Raw genomic sequence first — 13,622 nt, 5'->3', positions numbered from 1 at the left:
GACATGAGGAGGACGTGTGGCAGGATGTGAGGGGGACGTGTGGAAGGATGTGAGGGGGACGTGTGGAAGGATGTGAGGGGGACGTGTGGCGGGACATGAGGGGGACGTGTGGCAGGATGTGAGGGGGACGTGTGGCGGGACATGAGGGGGACGTGTGGCAGGATGTGAGGGGGACGTGTGGCGGGACATGAGGGGGACGTGTGGCAGGATGTGATGGGGACGTGTGGCAGGACATGAGGGGGACGTGTGGCAGGATGTGAGGGGGACGTGTGGCGGGACATGAGGGGGACGTGTGGCAGGATGTGAGGGGGACGTGTGGCGGGACATGAGGGGGACGTGTGGCAGGATGTGAGGGGGACGTGTGGCGGGACATGAGGGGGACGTGTGGCAGGATGTGATGGGGACGTGTGGCAGGACATGAGGGGGACGTGAGGGGGACGTGTGGCAGGACATGAGGGGGACGTGTGGCAGGACATGAGGGGGACGTGTGGCAGGACGTGAGGGGGACGTGTGGCAGGACGTGATGGGGACGTGTGGCAGGACGTGATGGGGACGTGTGGCAGGACGTGAGGGGGACGTGTGGCAGGATGTGATGGGGACGTGTGGCAGGACGTGAGGGGGACGTGTGGCAGGATGTGATGGGGACGTGTGGCAGGATGTGAGGGGGACGTGTGGCAGGATGTGATGGGGACGTGTGGCAGGATGTGAGGGGGACGTGTGGCAGGATGTGATGGGGACGTGTGGCAGGATGTGAGGGGGACGTGTGGCAGGATGTGAGGGGGACGTGTGGCAGGATATGATGGAGACGTGTGGCAGGATGTGAGGGGGACGTGTGGCAGGATGTGAGGGGGACGTGTGGCAGGATGTGATGGGGACGTGTGGCAGGATGTGATGGGGACGTGTGGCAGGATGTGAGGGGGACGTGTGGCAGGATGTGAGGGGGACGTGTGGCAGGATATGATGGAGACGTGTGGCAGGATGTGAGGGGGACGTGTGGCAGGATGTGAGGGGGACGTGTGGCAGGACATGATGGGGACGTGTGGCAGGATGTGAGGGGGACGTGTGGCAGGATGTGAGGGGGACGTGTGGCAGGATGTGATGGGGACGTGTGGCAGGATGTGAGGGGGACGTGTGGCAGGACATGATGGGGACGTGTGGCAGGATGTGAGGGGGACGTGTGGCAGGATGTGAGGGGGACGTGTGGCAGGACATGATGGGGACGTGTGGCAGGATGTGAGGGGGACGTGTGGCAGGATGTGAGGGGGACGTGTGGCAGGATGTGATGGGGACGTGTGGCAGGACATGAGGGGGACGTGTGGCAGGATGTGAGGGGGACGTGTGGCAGGATGTGAGGGGGACGTGTGGCAGGAAGTGAGGGGGACGTGTGGCAGGATGTGATGGGGACGTGTGGCAGGATGTGAGGGGGACGTGTGGCAGGATGTGAGGGGGACGTGTGGCAGGATGTGAGGGGGACGTGTGGGGCGATGTTAGGGTGGACACAAAGGGGGACAAGTTAAAGGAAAACTTAGGAGTTGAACCTCAGAAATGACCAGACTGCAGTTCCCGTCTTCGTCGTAGTCGATCTGGAAGTGTCGGGTCTCCTTGATGGGCTTATCGTCTTTGTACCAGACCACCTCGGGGTCCGGGTAACCTGCAACCCACCAGTTACTTATCTGCAGCTACAAGCTTCCCAATACTCATATTTATACATTCATCATCTTTTATAGATGCAAGAAATAAATCTTCTATTTAACATTTATCTGAAGCGAGCCGAAGCAGGTAAAACAGGTTATTCATCACTGACCAGCTGATCCAGTAATCAGTCCTGCATCGGCTGCTGATTGTTATCAGCTGATCAATTACCTTCTATCTTGCAGTCAAAGCGGGCGGCGCTGCCCTCCACCACCTCCACGTCTTTGATGACCACGCTGAAACTCGGCTTGCTCTCCGTCTTCTGCTCGTACTCCAGACACTCCAAGAACTGGTTGTCCTCTGAAAACACAGCAAGGACATATTTGGTCTGTATGTCTCTCTGTGGACAGCAGAGACTCTGGACAGAGACACATGAAGGATCCCCAGAGAGGACCAGAGGCATGGTCTACCAGCTTGTAGTTGTTTGTGCTGATCCTGAAAACATTGACAGATTTTACTGTTGCTGTTGTCGCTATTTATTCTGTGACGGTGGCCCTGAAGTGTCACACCACAACACAATTAGCCACAATGGAATGATATTGTTTTTTTATTACTTTTTTCCTGGACCACTGCAATAGAATTTACATCATCGAACTGAGCAGCAACATCAGCAGTTTTCAGTCTATACGTCCATTACTTATGTAGCAATGGGGATGTTACCTGATGCACTGAGAAGTACCTCGCTTTATCTCTCTAATATATTAATGTATAAATATATGCCAATATTGCCGTCTCTAGCTTATTTCTCCTTTTTTCCGCAGGTCTTCCTGAATAAGTGCAGTTGTACATGTTGTTCTGTCTTTCCTGTCCTCTCCACCCCAACCAGTCGAGGCAGATGGCTGCCCTCCCTGAGCCGGGTTCTGCCGGAGGTTTTCTTCCTGTTAAAGGGGAGTTTTTTCCTTCCCACTGTCGCCTCGTGCAGCTCAGGATGGAGGATTGGATCCAAGTCATGACTCGATGCAATCAGTTGAAATGATGTGTATGTAAAGTGTCCTGTGGCAACATTGTTGTGAAGTGGCGCTGTACAAATAAAGCTGATTTGAATAAGTGGGAGATTGTTTGAAAAGTTCAAGAAGTAAATAAAACGGTGTAAAAAAAAAAAGTATAAAACATTTTCAGTATGTGCTATTATTATGTCAATTGTGATATGTAAATAAAGAGTTATTGCATGTCCATTTTATGTGGCTATTTACATAGACTAAAGCAACCGTCTCAGCCTGTTGTTGCTGTGATTCAGTGCTTCGGTTGGGGAAAAACAGGAAAGCAAAAAACAAAACAAAACAGAAAACAGACCTTTACTGACTTCATGGTGGCCAGACATTCTCTTTTACCCAGGCATGTCTTGACTCTGTCACACTTGTTCCTACGCCTGCTGCCTGGAATCTGGGTGTCATGGTGGATGACCAGCTGACCTTTAAGGTCCAGGTTGCCGCGGTTGCCCGTACCTGCCGATATGCTCTCTACAACATCAAGAGAATCAGACGTACCTGACAGAACTCATGACTCAGCTTCTGGTTCAGGTTCTGGTCATTAGCTTACTGCAGTTCCCTACTGGCAGGTCTGCCTGCATGCTGGTTAAACCTCTGCAGATGATCCAGAACCAGCAGCACGTCTGGTCTTCAACCAGCCCAAACGGACTCATGTCACTCTGCTGCTGATCGCTCTTCAATTCAATTCAATTCAACTTTATTTATATAGCGTAAAATCACGGCAATGCCATCAAACTTCACTGGTTTCCAGTTGCAGAGCATCAAATTTAAAGCTTTGCTTCTGGTTTATGGGGACACGTCCCTCCCTGGCCGGGAGTAGCAGTAGCGGGAGTAGCAGTTCCTGTTGTCTGATGTCTTTCTGTCCTCTTCCCCCCACACAGCAGAGGCAGATGGCTGCCTGTCCTGAGCCGGGTTCTGCCGGAGGTTTCCTTCCTGTTAAAAGGGAGTTTTTTCCTTCCCACTGTTGCCAGTGTGCTTGCTCAGGATGGGAGATTGAGTTGGACTCAACTCAATCTGTTGGTTTCCTTATATAGGCTGTTATGAATTGGCCTTCATTATGTTTTCCCCTCTGTCTGTAAAGCGTCTTGAGATGGCATTGCCGTGATTTGACGCTATATAAATAAAGTTGAATTGAAAATAAAGTTGAATTGGTTTACAAAACAACTCAAACAGCTCCCGTCTACCTTCACTCCCTAATCCAGACCTACACTCCCTCTCCACAGCTACGTTCCACCAGTGAAAGACGCCTCGTGTTACCACCACAATGTGGGACTAAATCACCAGCCAGACTCTTTTCCTCTGTTGTTCCACGATGGTGGAATGATCTCCCAAACTCTGTCCGCTCTGCAGAGTCCCTGTCTACTTTTAAGACCCAGCTGAAGACTCAGCTCTTCAAGGAGAACTTCAACACTTAGTTTAGCTGTATTTGTTGGAAAGTTGGAGAACTTAGCCCAGTTCTTTGCAACAAACTTTATGGTATTCTTTTTATTTCAACATCGGTAATATTGTGGGGTGGGAAGGGAGTAAAACAAACAAACAAAAAAAAAGCCTGTAGTGTCATGGGTGGAGGTGAGGGATGGTGAAGGTGTGGACCCAAATGCAGAGATGAGGGAAACAGGGATGCAGATTCCAGACTAATTTAATTAAACGGAGGCACTGAGGGGACTTACACAAACAATGAAGCACAACAAACAAAGTGATCCCACATCCAAGAACTAAAACTGAGGGGTATAAATACACTGGGGAACCAAACAAGAAACAGGTGTGCGGAATGAACTGAAACAAGACCAGGTGAACTCTATGAACAGGAAATCAATAAAGCTAAACAACAAACAAGGAAACCAAACAGGAAAAACAGGAAACCTAAACTAAGGAAAAACACAAACCACCACATCATGACATGTAGCACTTCATGGAAGGACCTGCATCCAACTGGACAGTCCACCAGCACCTTCCTACCATGTCCTCTACTGTCTGATTTCCTGCTTGTGTTGTTCTCACTCATATGTAAGTCGCTTTGGATAAAAGCGTCTAAATGACTGTAGAATAGAATAGAATAGAATAGAATTTTTGAAAGCTTAAATATGAGTTCGACTGGAATGTAAAAAATTCTGGATGGCCTCATCTGGATGGTCACAAAGTAAAATACTGTAAATGTTCAGTGCAACTGAAAATGAGTGAGCATCGATGGTCACTGGACGGGTTAGAACAGATAAATAAATTGGAGACAGGAACTCAAAATACCGCGATGGAGATGGCGAGCAAATTGAACAACGACAATCGAGTGGCTAATTGTGTTGTGTTTATAGATATATAATAAAGAAGTAGAACTACTTCACTACTGTACTTCTCTACTTCATTGAAGTATTACTATTTCTCTCCTACTTCCACTTTTACTCAACTACATATTTTGGATCACTATGATACTTTTACTCCGATATATTTTTATTGTCTTGCATCGTTACTCGTGACAATAGCAAAAAAGAAAAAATGGTAATATGTTTAAATCCATTATACTTGTTAGAGTGTGATGTGTGTCGCTATAGACAATCTCCATACGCAAGTGCGTAAGTTTCAGTTTGATGCAAGTTAAAGAAATAAAGAGTTCAACCTCTTTCCTCTAGCAAACAGATCTCTGGCAGCGTTGCTGTGCGGGAGTGAAGGAGCGTCACACAGCAAGTTAGCAGACACATAATATGTCTCTTGTGCTTTATATAGTAAGCGACATGACCGTATTAAAGTGTGTGTGAGTCTTTGGAAGAGGGATCCCGGATAAAAAGGGACACATTCTGCTGCAGAGCAATCAACAATACTAACTAATTGTGTCGTGTTGTGGCTCATTGTGTTGTGTTGTGGCTAATTGTGTTGTGGCTAACTGTGTTGTGGCTAAATGTGTTGTGTTGTGGCTAATTGTGTTGTGTTGTGGCTCAATGTGTTGTGTTGTGGCTAACTGTGTTGTGTTGTGGCTAATTGTGTTGTGTTGTGGCTCAATGTGTTGTGTCGTGGCTAACTGTGTTGTGTTGTGGCGAACTGTGTTGCGCTGGGGCTAACTGTGTTTTGTTGTGGCTAACTGTGTTGTGTTGTGGCTAACTGTGTTGTGTTGTGGCTAATTGTGTTTTGGCAGATTGTGTTGTGGCTAATTGTGTTGTGGCTAACTGTGTTAAATTGTGGCTAACTGTGTTGTGTTGTGGCAAACTGTGTTGTGTTGTGGCTAAATGTGTTGTGTTGTGGCTAACTGTGTGGTGTTGTGGCTAACTGTGTTGTGTTGTGGCTAATTGGGTTGTGTTGTGGCTAATTGTGTTGTGTTGTGGCAAACTGTGTTTTGTTGTGGCTAATTGTGTTGTGTTGTGACTCATTGTGTTGCATTGTGGCTAATTGTGTTGTGGCTAACTGTGTTGTGGCTAACTGTGTTGTGTTGTGGCTCATTGTGTTGAGGCTCAATGTGATGTGTTGTGGCTAACTGTGTTGTGTTGTGGCTAACTGTGTTGTGGCTAACTGTGTTGTGTTGTGGCTCATTGTGTTGAGGCTCAATGTGTTGTGTTGTGGCTAACTGTGTTGTGTTGTGGCTAACTGTGTTGTGTTGTGTTGTGGCGAACTGTGTTGCGCTGGGGCTAACTGTGTTTTGTTGTGGCTCACTGTGTTGTGTTGTGGCTAACTGTGTTGCGTTGTGGCTGACTGTATTGTGTTATGGCTAATTGTGCTGTGTTGTGGCTAACTGTCTTGTGTTGTGGCTAACTGTGTTGTGCTGTGGCTAAATGTGTTGTGTTGTGGCTAATTGGGTTGTGTTGTGGCAAACTGTGTTGTGGCTCATTGTGTTGTATTGTGGCTAATGGTGTTGTGGCTAACTGTGTTGTGTTGTGGCTAATTGTGTTGTGTTGTGGCTAACTATGTTGTGTTGTGGCTAATTGTGTTGTGTTGTGGCTAAATGTGTTGTGTTGTGGCTAATTGGGTTGTGTTGTGGCTCATTGTGTTGTATTGTGGCTAATTGTGTTGTGGCTAACTATGTTGTGTTGTGGCTAATTGTGTTGTGTTGTGGCTAATTTTGTTGTGTTGTGGCAAAGTTTTTTGTGTTGTGGCTAACTGTGCTGTATTGTGGCTAACTGTGTTCTATTGTGGCTAATTGTGTTGTAAAGTGGCTCATTGTGTTGTATTGTGGCTAATTGTGTTGTGTTGTGGCTCATTGTGTTGTGTTGTGGCTCACTGTGTTGTGTTGTGGCTCATTGTGTTGTATTGTGACTAACTGTGTTGTGGCTTATTGTGTTGTGTTGTGGCTAATTGTGTTGTGTTGTGGCTAATTATGTTGTGTTGTGGCTAACTGTGTTGTGTTGTGGCGAACTGTGTTGTGGCTAATTGTGTTGTGTTGTGGCAAACTGTGTTGTGGCTAAATGTGTTGTGTTGTGGCTAATTGTGTATTGTTGTGGCTAATTGTGTTGTGTTGTGGCTCAATGTGCTGTGTTTTGGCTAATTGTGTTGTGACTCATTGTGTTGTGTTGTGGCTCATTGTGTTGTATTGTGGATAACCGTGTTGTGTTGTGGCTAATTATGTTGTGGCTAATTGTGTCCTGTTGTGGCTAATTGTGTTATGTTTTGGCTAACTATGTTCTGTTGTGGCTAATTGTGTTGTGTTAGGGCTCATTGTGTTGTATTGTGGCTAACCGTGTTGTGTTGTGGCTCATTGTGTTTTGGCTAATTGTGTCCTGTTGTGGCTAATTGTGTTGTGTTTTGGCTAACTATGTTCTGTTGTGGCTAATTGTGTTGTAAAGTGGCTCATTGTGTTGTGTTGTGGCTAATTGCGTTGTGTTGTGGCTCATTGTGTTGTGTTGTGGCTCACTGTGTTGTGTTGTGGCTCATTGTGTTGTGTTGTGAATAACTGTGTTGTGGCTTATTGTGTTGTGTTGTGGCTAATTGTGTTGTGTTGTGGCTAATTATGTTGTGTTGTGGCTAACTGTGTTGTGTTGTGGCAAACTGTGTTGTGTTGTGGCTAATTGTGTTGTGTTGTGGCAAACTGTGTTGCTTTATGGCTAACTGTGTTGTGTTGTGGCTAATTGTGTATTGTTGTGGCTAATTGTGTTGTGTTGTGGCTAATTGTGTTGTGTTGTGGTTAACTGTGTTGTGTTGTGGCTGATTGTGTTGTGGCTTATTGTGTTGTGTTGTGGCTAACTACGTTGTGGCTAACTGTGTTGTGTTGTGGCTAATTGTGTTCTGTTGTGGCTAATTGTGTAGTGTTGTGGCTAATTGTGTTCTGTTGTGGCTAATTGTGTAGTGTCGTGGCTCATTGTGTAATGCTTTGGCTAACTGTGTTGTGTTGTGGCTAATTGTGTTGTGTTGTGACTAACTGTGTTTTCTTGTGGCTAATTGTGTTGTGGCTGATTGTGTTGTGACTTATTGTGTTGTGTTGTGGCTAACTGTGTTGTGTTGTGGCTAACTGTGTTGTGTTGTGGCTAATTGTGTTCTGTTGTGGCTAATTGTGTAGTGTTGTGGCTAATTGTGTTCTGTTGTGGCTAATTGTGTAGTGTCGTGGCTCATTGTGTAATGCTTTGGCTAACTGTGTTGTGTTGTGGCTAATTGTGTTGTGTTGTGACTAACTGTGTTTTCTTGTGGCTAATTGTGTTGTGGCTGATTGTGTTGTGACTTATTGTGTTCTGTTGTGGCTAACTGTGTGGTGTTGTGGCTAATTGTGTTGTGTTGTGGCTAACTGTGTTGTGGCTAACTGTGTGGTGTTGTGGCTAATTGTGTTGTGTTGTGGCTAACTGTGTTGTATTGTGGCTAACTGTGTTGTGTTGTGGCTAACTGTGTTGTGTTGTGGCTCATTGTGTTGTGTTGTGGCTCAATGTGTTGTGTTTTGGCTAATTGTGTTGTGACTTATTCTGTTGTGTTGTGGCTCATTGTGTTATATTGTGGCTAACCGTGTTGTGTTGTGGCTAATTGTGTTGTGGCTCATTGTGTTGTGTTCTGGATAATTGTGTTGTGTTGTGGCTAATTGTGTTGTGTTGTGGCAAACTGTGTTGTGGCAAACTGTGTTAAATTGTGGCTAACTGTGTTGCATTGTGGCTAACTGTGTTGTGTTGTGGCTAACTGTGTTGTGTTGTGGCTAATTGGGTTGTGTTGTGGCTAATTGTGTTGTGTTGTGGCAAACTGTGTTGTGTTGTGGCTAACTGTGTTGTGTTGTGGCTAATTGTGTTTTGTTGTGGCTAATTGTGTTGTGTTGTGGCTCATTGGGTTGTGTTGTGGCTAATTGTGTTGTGGCGGATTGTGTTGTCTTGTGGCTAATTGTGTTGTGGCAAACTTTGGTAAATTGTGGCTAACTGTGTTGCGTTGTGGCTAACTGTGTTGTGTTGTGGCAAATTGTGTTGTGTTGTGGCTAATTGGGTTGTGTTGCGGCTAATTGTGTTGTGTTGTGGCAAACTGTGTTGTGTTGTGGCTAACTGTGTTGTGTTGTGGCTAATTGTGTTTTGTTGTGGCTAATTGTGTTGTGTTGTGGCTCATTGGGTTGTGTTGTGGCTAATTGTGTTGTGGCTAACTGTGTTGTGGCTAACTGTGTTGTGTTGTGGCTTATTGTGTTGAGGCTCAATGTGTTGTGTTGTGGCTAACTGTGTTGTGTTGTGGCTAACTGTGTTGTGTTGTGTTGTGGCGAACTGTGTTGCGGTGGAGCTAACTGTGTTTTGTTGTGGCTAACTGTGTTGTGTTGTGGCTAAATGTGTTGTGGCTGACTGTGATGTGTTGTGGCTAATTGTGTTGTGGCTAACTGTGTTGCGTTGTCGCTCATTGTGTTGTGTTGTGGCTAACTGTGTTATGTTTTGGCTCATTGTGTTGTATTGTGGCTAATTGTGTTGTGGCTAATTGTGTTGTGTTGTGGCTATTTGTGTTGTGTTATGTCTAACTGTGTTTTCTTGTGGCTAATTGTGTTGTGGCTAACTGTGTTGTGTTGTGGCTGATTGTGTTGTGGCTTATTGTGTTGTGTTGTAGCTCACTGCGTTATGGCTAACTGTGTTGTGTTGTGGCTAATTGTGTTCTGTTGTGGCTAATTGTGTTGTGTTGTGGCTCATTGGGTTGTGTTGTGGCTAATTGTGTTGTGGCTAACTGTGTTGTGGCTAACTGTGTTGTGTTGTGGCTTATTGTGTTGAGGCTCAATGTGTTGTGTTGTGGCTAACTGTGTTGTGTTGTGGCTAACTGTGTTGTGTTGTGTTGTGGCGAACTGTGTTGCGGTGGAGCTAACTGTGTTTTGTTGTGGCTAACTGTGTTGTGTTGTGGCTAAATGTGTTGTGGCTGACTGTGATGTGTTGTGGCTAATTGTGTTGTGGCTAACTGTGTTGCGTTGTCGCTCATTGTGTTGTGTTGTGGCTAACTGTGTTATGTTTTGGCTCATTGTGTTGTATTGTGGCTAATTGTGTTGTGGCTAATTGTGTTGTGTTGTGGCTATTTGTGTTGTGTTATGTCTAACTGTGTTTTCTTGTGGCTAATTGTGTTGTGGCTAACTGTGTTGTGTTGTGGCTGATTGTGTTGTGGCTTATTGTGTTGTGTTGTAGCTCACTGCGTTATGGCTAACTGTGTTGTGTTGTGGCTAATTGTGTTCTGTTGTGGCTAATTGTGTAGTGTCGTGGCTCCTTGTGTAATGCTTTGGCTAACTGTGTTGTGTTGTGGCTAATTGTGTTTTGTTGTGGCTATTTGTGTTGTGTTGTGACTAACTGTGTTTTCTTGTGGCTAATTGTGTTGTGGCTAACTGTGTTGTGTTGTGGCTGATTGTGTTGTGACTTATTGTGTTGTGTTGTGGCTAACTGTGTTGTGGCTAACTGTGTGGTGTTGTGGCTAATTGTGTTGTGTTGTGGCTAACTGTGTTGTGTTGTGGCTAACTGTGTTGTGTTGTGGCTGATTGTGTTGTTTTGTGGCTAACTGTGTTGTGTTGTGGCTCATTGTGTTGTGTTGTGGCTCAATGTGTTGTGTTGTGGCTAATTGTGTTGTGGCTCATTGTGTTGTGTTGTGGATAATTGTGTTGTGTTGTGGATAATTGTGTTGTGTTGTGGATAATTGTGTTGTGTTGTGGTAAACTGTGTTGTGTTGTGGCTAATTGTGTTGTGGCGGATTGTGTTGTGTTGTGGCTAATTGTGTTGTGGCAAAATGTGTTAAATTGTGGCTAACTGTGTGGCGTTGTGGCTAACTGTGTTGTGTTGTGGCAAACTGTGTTGTGTTGTGGCTAACTGTGTTGTGTTGTGGCTAATTGTGTTTGTTGTGGCTAATTGTGTTTTGTTGTGGCTCATTGGGTTGTGTTGTGGCTCATTGTGTTGTGTTGTGGCTAATTGTGTTGTGGCTAACTGTGCTGTGGCTAACTGTGTTGTGTTGTGGCTTATTGTGTTGAGGCTCAATGTGTTGTGTTGTGGCTAACTGTGTTGTGTTGTGGCTTAATGTGTTGTGTTGTGTTGTGGCGAACTGTGTTGCGCTGGAGCTAACTGTGTTTTGTTGTGGCTAACTGTGTTGTGGCTGACTGTGATGTGTTGTGGCTAATTGTGTTGTGGCTAACTGTGTTGCGTTGTGGCTCATTGTGTTGTGTTGTGGCTAACTGTGTTATGTTTTGGCTCATTGTGTTGTATTGTGGCTAATTGTGTTGTGGCTAATTGTGTTGTGTTGTGGCTAACTGTGTTGTGTTTTGGCTAACTATGTTGTGTTGTGGCTCATTGTGTTGTGTTGTGGCTTAATGTGCTGTGTTTTGGCTAATTGTGTTGTGACTCATTGTGTTGTGTTGTGGCTCATTGTGTTATATTGTGGCTAACCGTGTAGTGTTGTGGCTAATTGTGTTGTGGCTCATTGTGTCCTGTTGTGGCTAATTGTGTTATGTTTTGGCTAACTATGTTCTGTTGTGGCTAATTGTGTTGTGTTAGGGCTCATTGTGTTGTATTGTGGCTAACCGTGTTGTGTTGTGGCTAATTGTGTTGTGGCTAATTGTGTCCTGTTGTGGCTAATTGTGTTGTGTTTTGGCTAACTATGTTCTGTTGTGGCTAATTGTGTTGTAAAGTGGCTCATTGTGTTGTGTTGTGGCTCACTGTGTTGTGTTGTGGCTCATTGTGTTGTGTTGTGACTAACTGTGTTGTGGCTTATTGTGTTGTGTTGTGGCTAATTGTGTTGTGTTGTGGCTAATTATGTTGTGTTGTGGCTAACTGTGTTGTGTTGTGGCGAACTGTGTTGTGTTGTGGCTAATTGTGTTGTGTTGTGGCAAACTGTGTTGTGGCTAATTGTGTTGTGTTGTGGCTAACTGTGTTATGTTGTGGCTAATTATATTGTGTTGTGGCTAAATGTGTTGTGTTGTGGCTAATTGTGTATTGTTGTGGCTAATTGTGTTGTGTTGTGGCTAATTGTGTTGTGTTGTGGCTAACTGTGTTATGTTTTGGCTCATTGTGTTGTATTGTGGCTCATTGTGTTGTGTTGTGGCTAACTGTGTTATGTTTTGGCTAATTGTGTTGTGACTCATTGTGTTGTGTTGTGGCTCATTGGGTTGTATTGTGGCTAACCGTGTTGTGTTGTGGCTAATTGTGTTGTGGCTCATTGTGTTGTATTGTGGCTAATTGTGTTGTGTTGTGGCTCATTGTGTTGTGTTGTGGTTCATTGTGTTGTGTATTGGCTAACTGTGTTGTATTGTGGCTCATTGTGTTGTGTTGTGGCTAACTGTGTTATGTTTTGGCTCATTGTGTTGTATTGTGGCTAATTGTGTTGTGGCTAATTGTGTTGTGTTGTGGCTAACTGTGTTGTGTTTTGGCTAACTATGTTGTGTTGTGGCTAATTGTGTTGTGTTGTGGCTTATTGTATTGTGTTGTGGCTATTTGTGTTGTGTTATGTCTAACTGTGTTTTCTTGTGGCTAATTGTGTTGTGGTTAACTGTGTTGTGTTGTGGCTGATTGTGTTGTGGCTTATTGTGTTGTGTTGTGGCTAACTACATTGTGGCTAACTGTGTTGTGTTGTGGCTAATTGTGTTCTGTTGTGGCTAATTGTGTAGTGTTGTGGCTAATTGTGTTCTGTTGTGGCTAATTGTGTAGTGTCGTGGCTCATTGTGTAATGCTTTGGCTAACTGTGTTGTGTTGTGGCTAATTGTGTTGTGTTGTGGCTATTTGTGTTGTGTTGTGACTAACTGTGTTTTCTTGTGGCTAATTGTGTTGTGGCTAACTGTGTTGTGTTGTGGCTGATTGTGTTGTGACTTATTGTGTTGTGTTGTGGCTAACTGTGTTGTGGCTAACTGTGTGGTGTTGTGGCTAATTGTGTTGTGTTGTGGCTAACTGTGTTGTGTTGTGGCTAACTGTGTTGTGTTGTGGCTCATTGTGTTGTGTTGTGGCTCAATGTGTTGTGTTTTGGCTAATTGTGTTGTGACTTATTCTGTTGTGTTGTGGCTCATTGTGTTATATTGTGGCTAACCGTGTTGTGTTGTGGCTAATTGTGTTGTGGCTCATTGTGTTGTGTTGTGGATAATTGTGTTGTGTTGTGGCTAATTGTGTTGTGTTGTGGCAAACTGTGTTGTGTTGTGGCTAATTGTGTTGTGGCGGATTGTGTTGTGTTGTGGCTAATTGTGTTGTGGCAAACTGTGTTAAATTGTGGCTAACTGTGTTGCGTTGTGGCTAACTGTGTTGTGTTGTGGCTAACTGTGTTGTGTTGTGGCTAATTGTGTTGTGTTGTGGCTAATTGTGTTGTGGCTAACTTAGTTGTGGCTAACTGTGTTTTGTTGTGGCTAATTGTGTTGTGTTGTGGCTCATTGTGTTGTGTTGTGGCTAATTGTGTTGTGGCTAACTGTGTTGTGTTGTGTTGTGGCTAACTGTGTTGTGTTGTGGCTAATAGTGTTGTGTTGTGGCTAATTGTGTTGTGTTGTGTTGTGGCTAACAGTGTTGTGTTGTCGCTAGTTGTGTTGTGTTGTGGCTAATTGTGTTGTGTTGTGGCAAACTGTGTTGCGCTGGGGCTAACTGTGCT

At 44.9% G+C, this 13,622-nt stretch overlaps 1 protein-coding gene across 1 annotated transcript in view; it reads right to left on the bottom strand.

The window, feature by feature from the left end:
* mylkb (myosin light chain kinase b) overlaps positions 1–13,622 on the bottom strand; it is a gene marked incomplete at its 3' end in the record, with an annotated part of 322,390 nt that overhangs the window by 1,735 nt on the left and 307,033 nt on the right. Inside the window, exons 17-18 of the mRNA XM_079254281.1 lie at positions 1,864–1,992; positions 1,539–1,651 (exon numbers count right to left, since the gene is read on the bottom strand). Coding sequence (XP_079110407.1) covers positions 1,539–1,651; positions 1,864–1,992 — 242 coding nt within the window. The remainder of the gene's footprint in view (positions 1–1,538; positions 1,652–1,863; positions 1,993–13,622) is intronic.

The sequence above is a fragment of the Telmatherina bonti genome (genome assembly GCF_933228915.1).
Source record: "Telmatherina bonti genome assembly, chromosome: 15".
NCBI classification, from domain to species: Eukaryota; Metazoa; Chordata; class Actinopteri; order Atheriniformes; family Telmatherinidae; genus Telmatherina; species Telmatherina bonti.
This window is presented reverse-complemented; position numbering and strand designations above follow the sequence as displayed.